Source organism: Ascidia mentula, chromosome 9 (genome assembly GCF_947561715.1).
Source record: "Ascidia mentula chromosome 9, kaAscMent1.1, whole genome shotgun sequence".
Lineage (NCBI taxonomy): Eukaryota > Metazoa > Chordata > Ascidiacea > Phlebobranchia > Ascidiidae > Ascidia > Ascidia mentula.
In genome coordinates, this window is record NC_138574.1 from 15,306,655 (window position 1) to 15,322,180 (window position 15,526).

The following is a 15,526-nucleotide window of genomic DNA, read 5'->3' on the forward strand; positions in this document are numbered from 1 at the left end:
AATCAACAAGCGTTTTAATTTATCAAGAGGCACGACCGGAAACTTAATACTGTGTTTCCGAATATTAAAAAAATGTAAGAGTTTTCGCAATAATTCCTGGTTATCGAAACAGTTTGGGAAACATCCTATAAGAGTATCAGACAGAAAACATCAACAAATAATAATTGTATTTGGATTTCTATGAACGCAAATCAACAACACAGCAAACTCGAATCGTCACCAATATTAAGAGGTCAATGCAAACCCAACCTAAGGAATTAGAACAAGAGAACATGGGTTAACATGATCAAGTTGTTTCAACTTGGATTGGTGGCTAAACTTATGTTCCTATTGTTTTATTCTTGGTCCTTGCTCTGTATGAGCTGTATCACATCCCCATCAGATCCCTCTCCACTGCAACCAGCAGCCATCAGCTGAGCTTGAAACGAAGCCATTGCCAGTTATTGGTCTCCTTCACTCTTTCTCGTGCTCCGGTTCCGTTGCTCACTGTATTTCTGAGGTCGGGAACCTCCACGGCCAGATGAAGGCCGGTATGAGGCACCGCGACCCCGTGGTGATGAAGGTCGATAGATCTGTCGATCTGGTTTCTAAATAGAATTTTGCAAATTTTATGTAACATTTTATCCAGTCACTATTTGAAACAACCTTGGAAGGTCCAAGTTTTCCATATTTTTCCCTCCCAGAGCCATCCATTGATTTCTCAGTTTTTGTTTCTTCATTTTTCCATCTAGGTGGCGCACTTTCCTTTAAAGTTTGACCTTTTCGCGCCTCCTTGTGGTTGCTCTCATTGTTTCCATGCGGCTGACAAACAAATCATTCGGTTACAATTATTTTAAACACCCATGCTCAACAAATTCAGTTTTGACTTTTGGATTTTCATATATTTACTTTTGAATGTACCTCGTAGATTAAAACACTGAACAAATTAGTCAATACAACTGTAGCTGCATTCTCTGTTCAATAAGCCTCAGCTAACATGTCTTAAACAGGCAACACTTTTCTGACTAAACATCCGCTGTCAGGTGTTTAAACTGTAAATATCCCTGGGATTTTCACCTGGTCTAACTCTGGCCATTCTTTATCAAAACTTTCCACCCAAGCTGTCTCCAAATCCAAATGAGAGAAAACCCCTGCCTTTATTTCCTAAACAATGATATTTACAATAAAATGTTACGGACACTAGAACATAGGGTTGGACATACAGACAATACAAATTGTTCCTACCTTAGAGAGATGTTGTTTTTTAGAATCTCCCACATCTTTCTGAAGAATCTGGATTCAAATTAACATATTAAAAACTTTTCCTACAAGTTTAAATATCCACCTTCATTTTTCCGTCATCGTCGGCAGGTTTTGGTCGAGCATTTGCTTCCCGCATCGTTTCAGCCAATGTCTTTTTTTTAGGGTCATCACTTCCACTGACCTGAAAAACGTGGAATGTTGAAATTTAAAATTGGCAAGGTTTTCTCGACAAAAGCATTTAAACATTGAATGTAATGCATCATATTAGTTTTAAATATTACAAACTTAGTTCACCTCTTTCTTCTTTTTAAGTTTTTCAGCCTCAATTCTTCGTTTTCTTTCAAGTTCTTTGCGTTTTCTTCTCTCTTCATCTTTTCTTTTGCGTCTTTCAATGTCCAGTCTTTTTCTCTCTTCCCTCAGTTTCTATAAAATAAATAGGTTGGAAAACGTTGGTTTTAAATTTGCTAAGTAACATTGGAGCTGTAAACGTATTGAAATAAACCTTTACACAGAATCAGTGATTAATCAAATTTTTCAAAATGTTTAAGGTGAAAATTTAATGAAAATCCACCTTTCTATCTTCCCTCCTTTGTTTGATGAATGTGGTTAATGGGGTATCAACTGCACCACCGTGTTGTTTGTCACGCTTATCCAATTCCTCAAGGTATTTTTCAACGTCAAGAACCTGTTTTTCATCTTGTTCTTCCAGTGACTCAAGAAACTTTATGTATTCAGGATCTAAAAACCTTGACTTCAGAGGTTTTGTCCATAACACAAGCAAGAGCCATGAATAATATTTCAAACCTTGGTCGATTGTGTCTGATTTTGTATCCTCTTTTTTCTTTACTTTTTTTTGAACTTTTTGAAAAGGTGAATACTCAACAATGCATTGGGATCTGTGACCTATAATTTATAAACATGTTCATGACCAAACACAATAATTCAAACAATACTGACCATTCTTTTCCATATCCAAACCATCCAGTTTGTCCCGAAGTTTAATGATTTCTTCAACATTAAGAAAATTAATGTAAACTCTCCCAAAATTGTTTGGTGCCAACCTGCGAAGAGAGAGTTTAGTTTAAAGGTGGATTAAACTGAACGTCGTTTGACTCACGATCGATCTCCAGGAACGAATCTGTAGTAATCATGATCAGGTAAGTCACCTAATAATTTAAGGAATTCTTCCTCTGTAAAGCCAGGTGGCAAACGACGAATAACGACCTGAAATAAAAGTTTCAATTTCAGGGGAGACATTACTGCCACCAAACACTTGAATATGACAAACAATTAATAATCCAAACCCATTTATTCAAAAATAACTCCATATAATCTCCCTACATATTAAGTAGAAATTGTGAAAGGATTTTGTGGCAAAAAATTGATAATTTACATTTTAAAATGACATAAAATTTCTGACCTTGGTTGGAATCAAGTTCTTTTCTTTTTTCTTTTTCTTTTCATCTTTTGGTTCTTCTGTTTCCTCCTTCAAAGTGTTAGTGGTCTCCATTACAATTTGAAACCTCACGATGGAGCATGGAGGAATCTTATTCACAGTTACATGGTAATAATACTTAACTACTAAAAACTTCACCTGAAACAAAACAATTTTTAACAATAAAATCCCAGAAAAAAATTGGAAATAATATTGAATAGTGCGTGGATTTGCAAACACAAAAGTGTTAAAAACGTCAGTTATGTTGTTGCTTTTTTCGTCTGCTTTTCTCTATGTGTGGTTGCAGCTAAAACATCTTATGACAATTGTTCATTGAATATATCAGGTCTGATTTGCTGGCAAATATTTGGACTTGAAACTTGGCTGAATGTTTACAATTCCTGGCATAACTCGATGGTAAACCACAGATGGTGACGACTGCCCAACCTTGACAAAAAAATCAAAACTAAAATTTTGTTTTGAAAATACAACTATTTACACACAATTGCAAGAAGTAATCCATCTTCATAATCATTTGAATCGCCGCATGGAAATAATGTTTTAAACATAGACGCAAGCCTGTAAAACATTGTTCACATTATTATGTTTCTTGTTGAATTATATTTTAACATTTATCTTCCTGTAATCAATCTACTTGTAACATCAGAGAGACAAAATCCTAGCGTGAAATATTATTTATTTATTTATCTTGGAGGTCAACAACCATTAGCATATCATTTTGAAACTAAACCAAAACCAATTTCAACCTTTAATGCATTTTAAGCACTAATCAGTGAAACTCGAAATGAGCTCATCATATATCTAACTGTACCAAAAGTGCCAAGCGATTTACTTTGGAAGTAATTGAGCTTGTTTATCGCCAGAACTACAATAGAGGGATGGTCATAGATTTGTGGGTTGTCAACCCCCGCTTTAGGAATGAATTGGTTTACAAAACAAATCTACATTATTGCGAAGTGTTGCAAATGAAACACACACAAACCATTGTTGGCTAAATGATTTTTTAACACTGACAGGTAAAACAATTGTTTGCAGTGAACTTTTAGATGTTTTGGCAACCAGATATATAACATCCAAACTCTCACATTTGTGAGCTTTCGCAGAAAAGAAATCCTGCAAAACCAAAAGTATCTTTTAAGTATAACGTTTTTGTCGGGCGTATAAATACTTGTAAATTTCGAATATAATACACACCTTTCCGGTAATGAGATCACGGTAAACTGCGTGAACTTCTGATAAATTCATCAAACTATAATTCCACAATAGAAACAACAATATTTACAATTGTTGCGTTTACAATTTGCAAAACCCCCTACAACTTTAACTTAACCGCTGCAGTGTCGGCTGTTCCTTCATACGTCTGTTAAAAGTGCTCACACTAAAACCAAGAAGAATTTTCCAAATTAACTATTTAGTCGTTTGGTGTTTATATATCACAATTATCTGTAGATTACAGGTAGTTTGTTTTCAAGTATATTTTCCCCTTTTTTAACCAAGATTAGTTTATTCATTCTTAGATCAGTTTTATTTGTTAAAGCATGTTGGTTTGTCAAAACAAGTCGTTGCGTAAGTGCAGTGTACTAGCGCAGCAGTGTCGCGTACATATTTCTTTTGTCGTTGCAGTCGCCACTCAGCACTCGCCAGGAAACTCTTCGGACAAGAAACGATATGCGCATGACGCCACTATTGCGGTCTCTTTTTTCCTTCTCAGTCCAACACGCGTTGCGGCTTGATGAAGTTGATGTTTACAGTCAGTATTGCTTAACACTGTTGCTTTTGTAGTAAGTCACACACTGGAAAAGATTTGTAAAAAGGAATATAAAGTTGATCTTGTACATGTTGATGAAAGACTTGTTCAAGTGCAGATCGGAATAATGGAGGAATTCGTGTTCACCGACGCCCAAAAGGAGCAGGTTAGTGTTTCGTTACGCTCCAGTGCATGCGCTTTCAAATAGCATAATCTCACCATGGCCTACTTATGGAGAGGATCTAGAAATTGTAGGGCGGTTACGAAACTATTGTGACGCAGTAAGATATTTGGACGCTTGACGAGGAGCCATGCTCTAGATTAGACCAAAACACGCTATTGTATGATATACGAAAATGGACTTCTGGACGATAGTTTTTCTGCAACTGCAGTTTAGTAATATGAGCTGATCTAGAGAGTCGATCATTCCCTCCCTACTCATGAACATATACTATTACTTCTGAAACGAAACAATATGTTACGCTTGATCGATTTTTCCACGTGATTAGTTCGAGAGAGATGGGTTCCTCGTGGTTGAGGATATTTTCCCCAGCTCCATGTGCGATGAAATGATCGAAGAATGCAGAAAAATCGTCGATGGAATGAATCCCGAGGAACACAGAGAAGTGTTTTCAACTGATGACCATGAGCAGGTAGGAAAATCTTTTTCTATGGGGTTCAAAAAATTTTGTTTCAAAAAAGTCTTTGTTTTGAGTACAAATAGTTTTGATTCCACTTCTTCCTAATGTTGCCTTTATACACAGATGAAGTCAGACTACCTGATAAACAGCAGCGATAAGATTGGTTTCTTCTGGGAAAAGGGGGCTTTGGATGAAGAAGGCAACATTCTGAGGTCAAAACACCAAGCTCTTAACAAGATGGGCCACGGTGGGAAACGTTTGCAGAAACTCCCCCTGTCTATGGTTTAATTCCGATGTCATGTTCTGCCCACAGCCCTGCACGCGTTGAATCCAACATTTAAGTCCACAACATTTCATCCAAAAGTTAAGAAAATGTTTCGATCTCTGGGATTCGTGAAACCGGTGGTTCCCCAAAGCATGTACATATTTAAGGTATGTTCGGTTTTATTGAGTCAGCGACAAACTTTGAAATTCGTGTTTTTTGCCACGCGACAAACCAACGCTTTTACACATTCTGAAATATTAGAACATCTCAATTCGTTCATCTGACGTAGAATTGTTGCTTCTTTGTTTCGAAGGAAATTAGAAATGTAATTCTCCAAACTTGCTGGCTCTGGTAACAAAAAATAAACGGCATTTACTGCCCAGGCCGAGAAAATAATCTCAAGGCGAATGTGCAGCTCAGAAGGTTAGATTATACATAAAAGTCAACATGTTTTTCCGTCATACTTTGCCGATTCGTATCCCTTATGTAAACAATCCACTCTCGTATCAATTTATCCCATGCGGCAAGGTTCAGCTTATCCACTCCGTATGCTTTGCGTGCATCGTATTCAAGAATCCACTCGACTGCTCCGTATTTGTTAGCTCGTTGAAGGTCAAGTACGTATGTTTGGTGGTTCGAAACTGACCAATCACTACTTTCTACTTCATAAATTCTGAAACAAAAGGATTTTTTATGACGAGAATATTACAGTTGAACGGGGGGTTTTATTAATTTATTATTGTTTTTTTTCCATTTCTTTCTGTTAAAGCAGTCTTTGGTCTGAATTTAAGCGCATACGTTTATGTCGATAAGCCTACCTGTAGGCCGGGTTAAGCCACGCATACGGAGTTGCACTTGGTCCAACGTATGTAACTGATGACGGATTTCCCTTTATGTCGTAATAAACAATAGTTTCGTCAAAATGGGTGTGGCCGAAAAATTGTCCCGTCACGGTTGACTGGAAGCGATCAAGAATTCTACACAACAGTTCAGGTTTATCGAGTCAAGCGAAAATAAATCATCTCACCTGTAGTAATTTCTACTCCAGCATTCCTGGCAATCTGGGGACAACCCTGGAGGCACGTGACCAATGACGTGTACTTTTTCGTGGTTTGACTCCGCTTGGGCGAGGATTCCAACAAACCACTCAAGCATGTCTGCAAAGTACGCAATCAGATTAAATTCGCATCGTAAGTGTTACGTCACAAACCCGATGGGTCATTCGGGTTCATCCAGATCCACCAATTTTCGTTGTAGCAAAAGTTTGTGTTGAGCGAAACAATCCGGTGGCCAGGTCTGACCAAAGTCGTGTAAAAACCTCCCATCCTAACCGTCTGCAAGAATCAGGATTAAATCAATGCAACTTTCAGTCGAAGCTTTCTTACTTTAAGCGCTTCTTCGTCAAGCCAAGGGGTCCAAGCTCTCGCCAGAGCTTCGTAAAACCATTTCACGGAATATTTCCCACCCGTCTCCACTCCATTTGGTGGGAAATTATTGGAAGGAAAACTGTCATGGTTGCCCACTGCCGGATAAATTGGCATTAATCCAAGATACTGCACCAGCAATGATGTCATGTTAAACAACATGTCACGCTGATGACGTCTACTCTGCGACCATACGTCATGGGCGGGGATATCCCCGGTCCATATAACGTAATCCACTTTATGAGTTCGTATATGCTTCAACATGTTGATAAAAGTCCACACTGGGAGGTCGCAGAACTGGTAATCCCCCCATTTTCCCGCCGGTTGCTTGGCAACGCGCACATTGAACTCAGCTGGCCGCTCAGGATCCAGAGGTTCATCAATGTCCGCACCAGTGACGTCATCGTCATGGCAACATAGTGGTTCGTTGCAGTTTGCTATGGATCCGATCGAGTATTTCGTGTCGATGTGTGCGTCACTCACATGCACAACCTATGACGTCATCACGTTAACGCAAAAATTGCGCAAAAGTCTGGTAATTTATAACGCAAAAGTCTGGTAATTTATATAATGTAGTGGTTAACAATGGCAAAGTTCGTATTTGTTAACCAGATGAACACCAGCCCACACTAAACCTTGTACCCTTAAAGTTGAGTTGAAACTTCCGACTGTTTTACTTTTTATTCCAGGTTTTGGCGGGAGTTTGATAACCCAGTCGGTCTTGTAATTGTCACTAGCTGCCTTGTAATTTACGCATGAGTCTGGAATAGCGATCCCGCAAATTTCCTCAGCCGTGAGTTTCACCTGTTGAAAATTTCTGTTGTTTGTTCAAAAAACGGTTGTAGTAATCCACACCCACCTTTTTTAACACTTGGGCCACCTCGCCACCAAATGTCTCTAGCGCCCCCTTGCAGACTCGCGGGCTTTCAAGACCCAACAACTCACACTTTGATGCCACCCAGCGGACCATGTCTTCCACTGTGTAATGTTTTCCTTCAAAATTTTTTTCTTTGTTGAATTCGTAGTTCACCAACAAAATGCAAGTCCCACATTTTAATTGCTGCAGGCGATTGGACGTCTAAACATTCAAGTACTTTTAACTTAGTTTTTCTACCATTAGGAAATAATCGGTTACTTTTCCGTTCAAGTCGTCTTCGGATCGAATATTATTGCGGAGAGTTGACCGAAAACTGCGTTGAACTTTCAATAAAGTTTGAACTTCCGGAAACTTATTTCGTCTTCGGTCGAATTGATTTTCACCGGGAGACTAAACATGAAGTTGAACCAAAATAAATACACATAACTAAGGCCATGAATTTATTCAACTAAACTATTTTAATTATTATAAATTAACACACAATATTAAACATTAAAACGCACAGACCTGGTGAAATGCTGGGAACGAACTGATTCCAACAAAGTAACAAAACACAAACAAAACCCTTGCTTCCATCTTGTCTTCCCAACTAAACTGAGCAAACCAGAGTTTTCAACCACGTGGCTCACTTTATACCCCAGGCTTTAATTAAGTGAAGGCGCTTCGTGCAAACCACGTGACATCTTTGCTGATTTACGTCTGGTTAGCTTCGTGAACATCTGACGTTTTCATTGTTTTAAACTAAACTGGTTTTTAGACAGTTTTTATTTCATGAAACAAAGTTTAATCCAAATCCTGAGCGAAACATCTCATGTTTTTTACTTGGTATAAATGTTGAAAATAGAAAAGTGTTAAACTGAAGTCACTTTTAGTAAAGTTTCCACGCATAATTTTTTTCAGCCCCCGAAGATCGGAGGTGAGGTCAACCGTCACATAGATGCGTCCTTCCTCTACTCGGAACCATTAAAACTTGTCGGCGTCTGGATCCCATTGCAGGACGCGACATTGGACAATGGGTGCTTGTGGTTCGCCAAAGGATCTCACAAGAAAAGTGGGGTTTTAAATGTGATCACGTGGTGCAGGGTTTAAACATTTCCGCTTTGCAGCGGAAGTGACGTTTCGAATGGTACGAAATCCGGTAGAGGGCGCCATTCCACGCCTTCTGTTTGAAGGTGAACTGGAACAAGTGCCATGGGACGAATATGAAGCCGTCCCAGTAAAACGTGGATCACTGGTGTTAATTAACGGAAAGGTGTGGATAACCTACGCTACGTTAAACCCGACCCAGGTTATCTGGGGATAACCTACGCTACGTTAAACCCGACCCAGGCTAGTTGGTGATAACCTACGCCATGTTAAACCCGATTTAGGTTAGTTGGTGATTACCTACGCTAAGTTAAACCTGATCCAGGTTATCTGGGGATAACCTACGCTATGTTACACCCGATTCAGGTTAGTTGGTTATTACCTACGCTATGTTAAACCCGACCCAGACTAGTTGGTAATAACCAACGCTATACTAAACCCGACCCAGGCTAGTTGGTGATAACCTACGCTATACTAAACCCGACCCAGGCTAGTTGGTGATAACCTACGCTATGTTAAACCCGATTCAGGTTAGTTGGTGTTGTGGGTTTGAAACTTTCAATCATTTTGCAGAAAGTGCATTTCGTTAATGTTTGGTTATAAGTCGCCAACGGCATCACGGTTATGGTTTGGTGACAGGAAATTAGAGTTAGGTTTAAATTGAATCCCCCATGCTTACCAGGGATACGTGTGTTTAGGTGCATCACTACAGCAAGAAAAATACCTCCCAATCTTCCCGCCATGTCTACACTTATCACGTGACTGAAAGTTACCAATCAGCGTGGAGTGAACGTAACTGGTAAGCGTGATACACTGGCAAGAGTTAAAAGTGTAATTATGATAAATATTCAGGTTGCAACCTTCATCACAACTCGCATTTCCTTTGATGTACGACGATTCAACCGTGGATTGCGAACGACCAAGTTAAAACACCAAGGATTCTGGTCTTGGGTTACATCGTGTCCGTAATGCTCGTTGTGAGGATGTTTGTTAATAAAAGCAGTGCAAGGTCTTTCGTATTTACTGAAGTCAATTTGAGGTCATGAAAGGGATCGTTGAACTCTTGGCTGCCATCTGCACGAAACCACTGCTATGATTTTTACTGGTAACCAGCATAGGCCTACATTCTGCCAGTATAGAAGCAGGGGTTATATCAAGAATACATCGGTACGTTACACATGTACTAGAATTCTTCTAAAATTCATACTTTGCTTTCTGTTCATTTTATATATTTTTATAAAATCTACAGAAAAAGGGAATTTTAATTTTGGAAAAAGCCACTGTTTGGTCTGAAATGTTTAAACGACAGTTACATAACATCTATTATGCTGCTTGTGAGATAACAAACAAATTGTACATTTATTTATTAAAAAACTGCTCAATCACATGCATGGACACGACTGAATATAACACACATGTGCCACAAACCAGGTATTCATTTTTGTTACACTGCAAGAACTTAAATGGGATTTGTAAAATGTCCAGGATACTGATCACAGAGCACGTGGAGAAGCAGAGAAGTAGCAAAAGTTGAAGAGGAATTTAAATCACAGAAAGTCCCCTCTTTCAAGGTTGAGGCTTGTTTCTTGATTCTGTCCACGCTTTTGCAATTGTCCTCTTCATTTCATCGTCACCTTCATCATACATTTTCTTCATCATGGTCATTATGGATGCAGAGGGATCCTCATTTTTGTCCATTGGTGGAGGTCTGATTTAAAATATTATTCATCAGCTTAATTTGTTACTAATACACAGGTAAATATTTTTACTTTGATTTTTCCTCTTTGGCATTTTTCTCTTTTTCAGTCAATACGTCCCAACTCTTTTGATCCTCCTTTTTGAGCATTACAAGTAGCATGTCAGATTTAACCTGCATTCCATACAAAGGCAAGGTCGTTAAAAGCAAACAAATTATAACAACATTCAAACACACAAGGAACCTTTATAGTTGGACTTCCAACTTCATGGGCGAGTTTAGGGATGGAGAAAACATAATTTTTTCCTTTCAAGTTTTTCACGTGGACAGAATGTGGTTTGTCTTTAATATTGAGGGTGACATGGTCAGAGTCCAGGTTCTGAATTCCATTTAAATTGGTGAGATAAATTTTCACAAACTTGTCTGTCTGGTCCCATGCTGCAGAAACATGTTAGAGTATGATTGCATAGACACATGCAAGTTAAATATTCCAATAAAAACAAAATAATGGTTAAAACTTTTGCAAATAATGATTGGTGAATGGGAAAAAAGGAATAGTGTTTGTAGTAGAAAGTATCTGGAAATTGCGATTAGAGAAATTGAACAAATAAAACGTCAGGTTTTCTGTGATCACTCACCATAAGAAGTGATGGTTACAGTGGGGACAACATTTCTTGGTGATGATTTTTCAGCCTTGCTGAATTGTTGCAATGATTTTTCTATATTTGCTTTTTCCAAACGAAGGCACTTAACTACCCTGGATCGTTCAGCAATGGCCAACAGACGTTCAACATCCTCCAAATCAAGTTTCAGCTGTTAAAAACATTACTCTGTTGAGTATTAATATTTTCCACAGTAGTACACGTCATGTTGTTTCAAACAACAACAAATGTACGATTATACAAAAATACAAAGGTTTTTTACCTCCAATTCTGACATTCTGCTTGTTTTTTTCTTAGTTAGTCACAAAACTCCTTCTCGAATAGTCTGCTGCTTGACCGATAGACACTACTTGTACTTTCCAGTCATCCGACCACGCTAAAAATGATCTCTGTATTTTCCATAGAGATCAGTGGGAGAAGCACTTATTATTCCACTGATAAATTAAACCTCGCCTTGTCTATTGGGTAATATCTGGATTCTACTGTCAGTGTAAATTCATTTATAGACTATTTATTACATGGATTAAACAAGATCTTTAAATCAGAAAAAATTTTCTTCCGCACTTTTCTTTTTCCAATAGGAATTCAAGAATTTTATGTTCCGTAACAAACTTTCCGAATTACATTTCTTTGACAAACAGGTCAAATACAAATACTTTTAAACATTTAAAACTTCGTCGCAAGGCATACGTTGCAGTTTCGTATGACACAAATATACAACAAGGTAATCACTGAAGCGTGTAAGATTACAATAGAGATGAGTTAACAATACCTCATGACATTTTGTGTAAAATGGCTTTTATTTCATATCTGGGTTGTGATATGGCGTAACGACGTGATCACAGTTTCGGCATGAGCTGTTTGACTAGGCAGTGACAGACCAGATTGGAAGCTCATGATATTGCGCGGATTATCGGTAAATCTTCGAAAAGATGCGAATAAATCCTCCGCGCACGACATTATTTCCAATCTGGGTTACAGATTGTCATATCTACGTTGTGTAAACTTCCATACTCAAGTATGCTTGATGCGCTTTCATACTCGTTTTAGACATTTAATACGTTTTTGCAGGTTAGTTCATTAGAAGCAATGGCACTTAGACCCGTAGTTTTTAGCGGTCCTTCTGGGGCTGGAAAAAGCACTTTACTCGACCTGTTGTTCAAAGATTTTCCAAACGCTTTTGGATTCAGTGTTTCTCGTAAGTTTTGTCCGTTTGCTGTTAGTAAATTTGTCATGTGACTTTTATGCTACATCTTGTATTTGTTTCAGATACAACGAGAAAACCAAGGCCTGGTGAAGAAAATGGGAAGCATTATCACTTCACGACACGGGATCAAATGGAAAAAGAAATAAAAGAGGGTAAATTTGTTGAGCACGCACAATTTTCTGGAAACATGTACGGGACAAGGTAAGTTGCCACTTTTTTATTTCATGCTCTCGACAGAATTTATTGTTTTTGACCAAAAATATAAAAGAAATTACAATATACTTGTTTTAGCATTATGGCAGTGGAAGATGTTCTAAAAAACAAAAAGATTTGTCTCTTGGACATCGAGGAACAAGGCGTTAAAAGTATTAAAAAAACAGACATCAACCCCTTGTATATCTTCATCGCACCACCATCACTCGAAGTAAGATTTAGTTTGCTAGTCTATGGGCAGTGACCAGATTTTTATATGACATCCATGAATTCCTGGTTAATGTCGCCAACACAAGGGACAGCAAAAAAGAACTTCAAAAATTTTTGTTAAAGATGGTACAGATGCCTTGGTATTTCCATTAAACTTTTCAGTTTTGTAGAAAAAAATCTGGATTGGTGGCCACATTATCTTTAAGCAAAGCTTGCAATTCAACTTTATCGGTTTGCCACTTTAATGTGGTTCTGCTATAATATTCAACTGAAACAAGTACATTGAAGTGTTGTTTGTAGCAAATAAATAAACATTTGTTCTTTAGACTTTACGCAACAGGTTACAATCAAGAGGAACTGAAACTGATGAAACAATAGAAAAGAGAATGGCAACTGCTATTTCCGCCTTGGAGTACAGTAAGAGTGATGTTGTCTTTTGTTACTGATGTTTTGCTATGTGAGAAAAAGCTGCTGTAATGTTTTATTTTCTATTTAAGTATAACAAACAGGTTATGAAATATTTAACATGGTGGAACAACTGTCTGTTCAGTAACCACGCAATAAGCAACCGACCATACCTTTTGTATTGGTTACAGGCAAAGAGAATGGAGCTTATGATGTTGTGATTGTCAACGATGTATTGGAAAAAGCTTACAAGCAACTTCGAGATTTCCTAACTGAGGTAAGTTTCGAGTAAACTACATGTGCATGCAGTATTTGTGTGAACTCATGTAGAGTTGCGATATGCTTTAATAAATAATGAAGATGGACTGGGTCTACAACCCCTTGCGTCATATTTCAGGAAATTGGCATGTTTAACCTAATGATCGTGACTCATAGTTGGATCAGCACTTCCTTAAAAACATCCTGTATTTACCTAATGTTGTTGCAAATTCACGGAATCAATATATTGTTTTAAAACTAAAATTGTCCAAATTCAAGTGGTTTTCCTTGAAAGCAGCAAGTAATATGAAAAGGGGTAGAAGAGTTTGCAAGAACAGTGTATGTTAGTTGTGGTAGATATTTCTGCAAGAAGTCCCAGATATGTGTTAGATATATTGATATAAAGTTGAAAATTTTAAAAAGTTATTGAAGCAGATCATTTTTGCAGTGATGTTGGTTTGAAATCATCGACAGTTTTCTCATAAGTTTTGTGGTTGATTTAAATGCATGAAAATTCCATTTCTTCTTTTTTGTTAAGTTTACATGTATTGAAAGTTTGTTTTGTTTGACGCCAATATTTCAGCTTTTATATAATTGTTATTTTGCATCTAGGAGGTCTTGGTGGATGCTAATCAAGAATGAAGGATTAATCTTTGTTGTTTCTTGTGGAGAATATAATTCTTTAATTGTGTATGTTTTATTGTGAGTTTCCAATTGCAACTGCCCTCAAGGCAATCTTAAGTTTTTATGCATTCCATTTCTGCCAACACACATTCACAAATTGATTTTGCCTGAATTTAAAAAAATGGGTTTCTGCTGTCAGTTTTTTTGTCAATGATCAAACAATCATAATAAGTTGTATGTAACTGTGGTCCACATATTCTGTCTTGTATGGTGCTCTCTCTATATATTTGTATATATGTTTTATAATCATCTTGATTTTAAGATTAGTGCACACATATTCTTTGGACATAATGTTCATTTAAACAACAGCTTGTTCGTGCAACATTTTGATGTGTCATTGCAGAGTGCTTAACCACAATATTACTCATTGTCCTTTCATTATAATCTTCTTACATTCAGTTGTTATATGTGTGCTGATATTTACAAAATCAATAAATATTTCTTTTCCAACTCCTAAGTGTTTCTGACAGTTGTGTCTCCATTAAAGCATAAACAGCTGCAAAATGTTGGAACACAATTTCTCAAACAAATGTTTTTGACTGAGTTTTAACTCTCAGCCATGGCTCCAACATACGCAAGCGGTGGAGCATTTTGGTGTCAAACATTATACCAGGCCAGAAGTTCTGTCCCATATTTAACCACATTTTCTTTTTGTCACCAGCAATATTCACATTTGGCAAGTGATGAACAAAATATTGAAGAAGCCACCACAAAGGAGGCAACGAATAACAACAAAAGTATCACAGAAATTTCACTGAGTCCAGTCAAACTGAAAGCATCAGAAGACATGCCAGCGGTAATGAACATTGAAATGATGTCAGATATGGAGGATGCAGCTGTTGTAACAAGTGAAAACCTTAATGGGAATGTGGTGGTTACAACTCAATCCTCAGTGGTTGATTTGGAAACCGAACATACTGAAAATGCAGCAGTTTGTGGTCAAGCGTGGCAATCATGTACAATTGTATGAAGTGAAGTCCAAGTATAAAAATATTTAGAAGCCATTACTAACCCCATATTGAACTGCTTTGTAATATTGTGATGATATATGTCACATTGCACTCCAACCAGCTTTGTGATAGTTGCAATAGTTATGGAGTATTACTGTATATTTTAAGTTGGTACAGATCGAGGCAATTGTTTTAAATTTTTACTGAACTTTTCTTTTCCTATTTTCTTTTTATCTTTGCATTGTTTTCAAAACAGTTTTTTTTTCATTGTGAAGAAGCTTTTTATGCAAATGTAACTTCTTAAGCTTTGGTACCAAACCTTTCCACATAGCTACTGTAAACATGTATTCAAAGTTAAAAAGAAGCAGTCCAACATTATGCCAACTGTACTTATATGTAGAACCTCTGTATGTGCAATGATGTGAATTTACAACGCTAAAACATGACATGGTTTTAAGTTCAGGTATTTTTTTAACATAGCAGTTGCTGACTTTCATGCTATC

At 37.4% G+C, this 15,526-nt stretch overlaps 6 protein-coding genes across 7 annotated transcripts; 2 read left to right on the forward strand and 4 right to left on the reverse strand.

Annotated features, from left to right (window-relative positions):
• Positions 1–150: 150 nt before the first annotated feature.
• Positions 151–2,897, reverse strand: LOC145913435 (uncharacterized). Its single transcript, XM_083001087.1, has 10 exons — positions 2,663–2,897; positions 2,360–2,466; positions 2,200–2,303; positions 2,047–2,145; positions 1,814–1,980; positions 1,537–1,665; positions 1,325–1,423; positions 1,225–1,272; positions 646–801; positions 151–587 (listed from the first exon to the last, which is right to left on the reverse strand). The coding sequence occupies exons 1-10, from the start codon at positions 2,750–2,752 to the stop codon at positions 441–443; spliced, it is 1,146 nt and encodes a 381-aa protein (XP_082857213.1). The 5' UTR covers positions 2,753–2,897; the 3' UTR covers positions 151–440.
• A 93-nt stretch (positions 2,898–2,990) lies between these two features.
• On the reverse strand, positions 2,991–4,021 carry LOC145913436 (uncharacterized). Its single transcript, XM_083001088.1, has 4 exons — positions 3,893–4,021; positions 3,681–3,811; positions 3,181–3,256; positions 2,991–3,124 (listed from the first exon to the last, which is right to left on the reverse strand). The coding sequence occupies exons 1-4, from the start codon at positions 3,941–3,943 to the stop codon at positions 3,020–3,022; spliced, it is 363 nt and encodes a 120-aa protein (XP_082857214.1). The 5' UTR covers positions 3,944–4,021; the 3' UTR covers positions 2,991–3,019.
• Positions 4,022–4,428: 407 nt separating this feature from the next.
• On the forward strand, positions 4,429–9,750 carry LOC145913406 (phytanoyl-CoA dioxygenase domain-containing protein 1 homolog). The gene is made up of 8 exons (XM_083001055.1): positions 4,429–4,611; positions 4,955–5,098; positions 5,210–5,333; positions 5,400–5,518; positions 8,553–8,703; positions 8,759–8,904; positions 9,437–9,537; positions 9,591–9,750. Exons 1-8 carry the CDS (start codon positions 4,573–4,575, stop codon positions 9,664–9,666), a joined length of 900 nt encoding a protein of 299 aa, XP_082857181.1. The 5' UTR covers positions 4,429–4,572; the 3' UTR covers positions 9,667–9,750.
• On the reverse strand, positions 5,539–8,228 carry LOC145913732 (sphingomyelin phosphodiesterase-like). The gene is made up of 10 exons (XM_083001478.1): positions 8,160–8,228; positions 7,911–8,042; positions 7,635–7,853; positions 7,418–7,579; positions 6,737–7,267; positions 6,562–6,685; positions 6,379–6,508; positions 6,170–6,328; positions 5,816–6,024; positions 5,539–5,699 (listed from the first exon to the last, which is right to left on the reverse strand). The coding sequence occupies exons 1-10, from the start codon at positions 8,226–8,228 to the stop codon at positions 5,539–5,541; spliced, it is 1,896 nt and encodes a 631-aa protein (XP_082857604.1).
• Positions 9,751–10,076: 326 nt separating the features above from the next.
• On the reverse strand, positions 10,077–11,466 carry LOC145914025 (calcyclin-binding protein-like). The gene is made up of 5 exons (XM_083001799.1): positions 11,359–11,466; positions 11,073–11,247; positions 10,679–10,872; positions 10,508–10,608; positions 10,077–10,446 (listed from the first exon to the last, which is right to left on the reverse strand). Exons 1-5 carry the CDS (start codon positions 11,371–11,373, stop codon positions 10,305–10,307), a joined length of 627 nt encoding a protein of 208 aa, XP_082857925.1. The 5' UTR covers positions 11,374–11,466; the 3' UTR covers positions 10,077–10,304.
• Positions 11,467–11,911: 445 nt separating this feature from the next.
• On the forward strand, positions 11,912–15,513 carry LOC145914707 (guanylate kinase-like). Of its 2 annotated transcripts, none has more exons than XM_083002528.1 (7): positions 11,912–12,012; positions 12,168–12,294; positions 12,366–12,504; positions 12,595–12,727; positions 13,053–13,143; positions 13,323–13,408; positions 14,735–15,513. In XM_083002528.1, the coding sequence occupies exons 1-7, from the start codon at positions 11,992–11,994 to the stop codon at positions 15,041–15,043; spliced, it is 906 nt and encodes a 301-aa protein (XP_082858654.1). In that variant the 5' UTR covers positions 11,912–11,991; the 3' UTR covers positions 15,044–15,513. The 2 variants fall into 2 exon arrangements, with proteins under 2 accessions (XP_082858654.1, XP_082858656.1); XM_083002530.1 differs by lacking the exon at positions 14,735–15,513 and adding an exon at positions 14,002–14,523 and having other exon boundaries at positions 11,919–12,012.
• Positions 15,514–15,526: the final 13 nt, after the last annotated feature.

Excerpts from the sequence above, each read along its gene's own strand:
- LOC145913435 (XM_083001087.1), bottom strand. The coding sequence starts at position 2,752 with ATGGAGACCACTAACACTTTGAAGGAGGAAACAGAAGAACCAAAAGAT. Across the intron at positions 2,304-2,359 it reads TTCGTTCCTGGAGATCGATC|GTTGGCACCAAACAATTTTG; the intron begins GTGAGTCAAACG and ends CTCTCTTCGCAG. Across the intron at positions 588-645 it reads GAAAACTTGGACCTTCCAAG|AAACCAGATCGACAGATCTA; the intron begins GTTGTTTCAAAT and ends AATTCTATTTAG.
- LOC145913436 (XM_083001088.1), bottom strand. The coding sequence starts at position 3,943 with ATGAATTTATCAGAAGTTCACGCAGTTTACCGTGATCTCATTACCGGA. Across the intron at positions 3,812-3,892 it reads GTGATCTCATTACCGGAAAG|GATTTCTTTTCTGCGAAAGC; the intron begins GTGTGTATTATA and ends TTGGTTTTGCAG. Across the intron at positions 3,257-3,680 it reads AAATCATTTAGCCAACAATG|GCTTGCGTCTATGTTTAAAA; the intron begins GTTTGTGTGTGT and ends AATGTTTTACAG.
- LOC145914025 (XM_083001799.1), bottom strand. Across the intron at positions 10,873-11,072 it reads TGTAACCATCACTTCTTATG|CATGGGACCAGACAGACAAG; the intron begins GTGAGTGATCAC and ends ATGTTTCTGCAG. Across the intron at positions 10,609-10,678 it reads TTGGAAGTCCAACTATAAAG|GTTAAATCTGACATGCTACT; the intron begins GTTCCTTGTGTG and ends TATGGAATGCAG.
- LOC145913732 (XM_083001478.1), bottom strand. The coding sequence starts at position 8,228 with ATGGAAGCAAGGGTTTTGTTTGTGTTTTGTTACTTTGTTGGAATCAGT. Across the intron at positions 7,854-7,910 it reads AAGACGACTTGAACGGAAAA|ACGTCCAATCGCCTGCAGCA; the intron begins GTAACCGATTAT and ends TTGAATGTTTAG. Across the intron at positions 6,509-6,561 it reads GAACCCGAATGACCCATCGG|ACATGCTTGAGTGGTTTGTT; the intron begins GTTTGTGACGTA and ends CGTACTTTGCAG.
- LOC145913406 (XM_083001055.1), top strand. The coding sequence starts at position 4,573 with ATGGAGGAATTCGTGTTCACCGACGCCCAAAAGGAGCAG. Across the intron at positions 4,612-4,954 it reads CCGACGCCCAAAAGGAGCAG|TTCGAGAGAGATGGGTTCCT; the intron begins GTTAGTGTTTCG and ends CCACGTGATTAG. Across the intron at positions 5,099-5,209 it reads CAACTGATGACCATGAGCAG|ATGAAGTCAGACTACCTGAT; the intron begins GTAGGAAAATCT and ends CTTTATACACAG.
- LOC145914707 (XM_083002528.1), top strand. The coding sequence starts at position 11,992 with ATGATATTGCGCGGATTATCG. Across the intron at positions 13,144-13,322 it reads TATTTCCGCCTTGGAGTACA|GCAAAGAGAATGGAGCTTAT; the intron begins GTAAGAGTGATG and ends TATTGGTTACAG. Across the intron at positions 13,409-14,734 it reads TTCGAGATTTCCTAACTGAG|CAATATTCACATTTGGCAAG; the intron begins GTAAGTTTCGAG and ends TTTTGTCACCAG.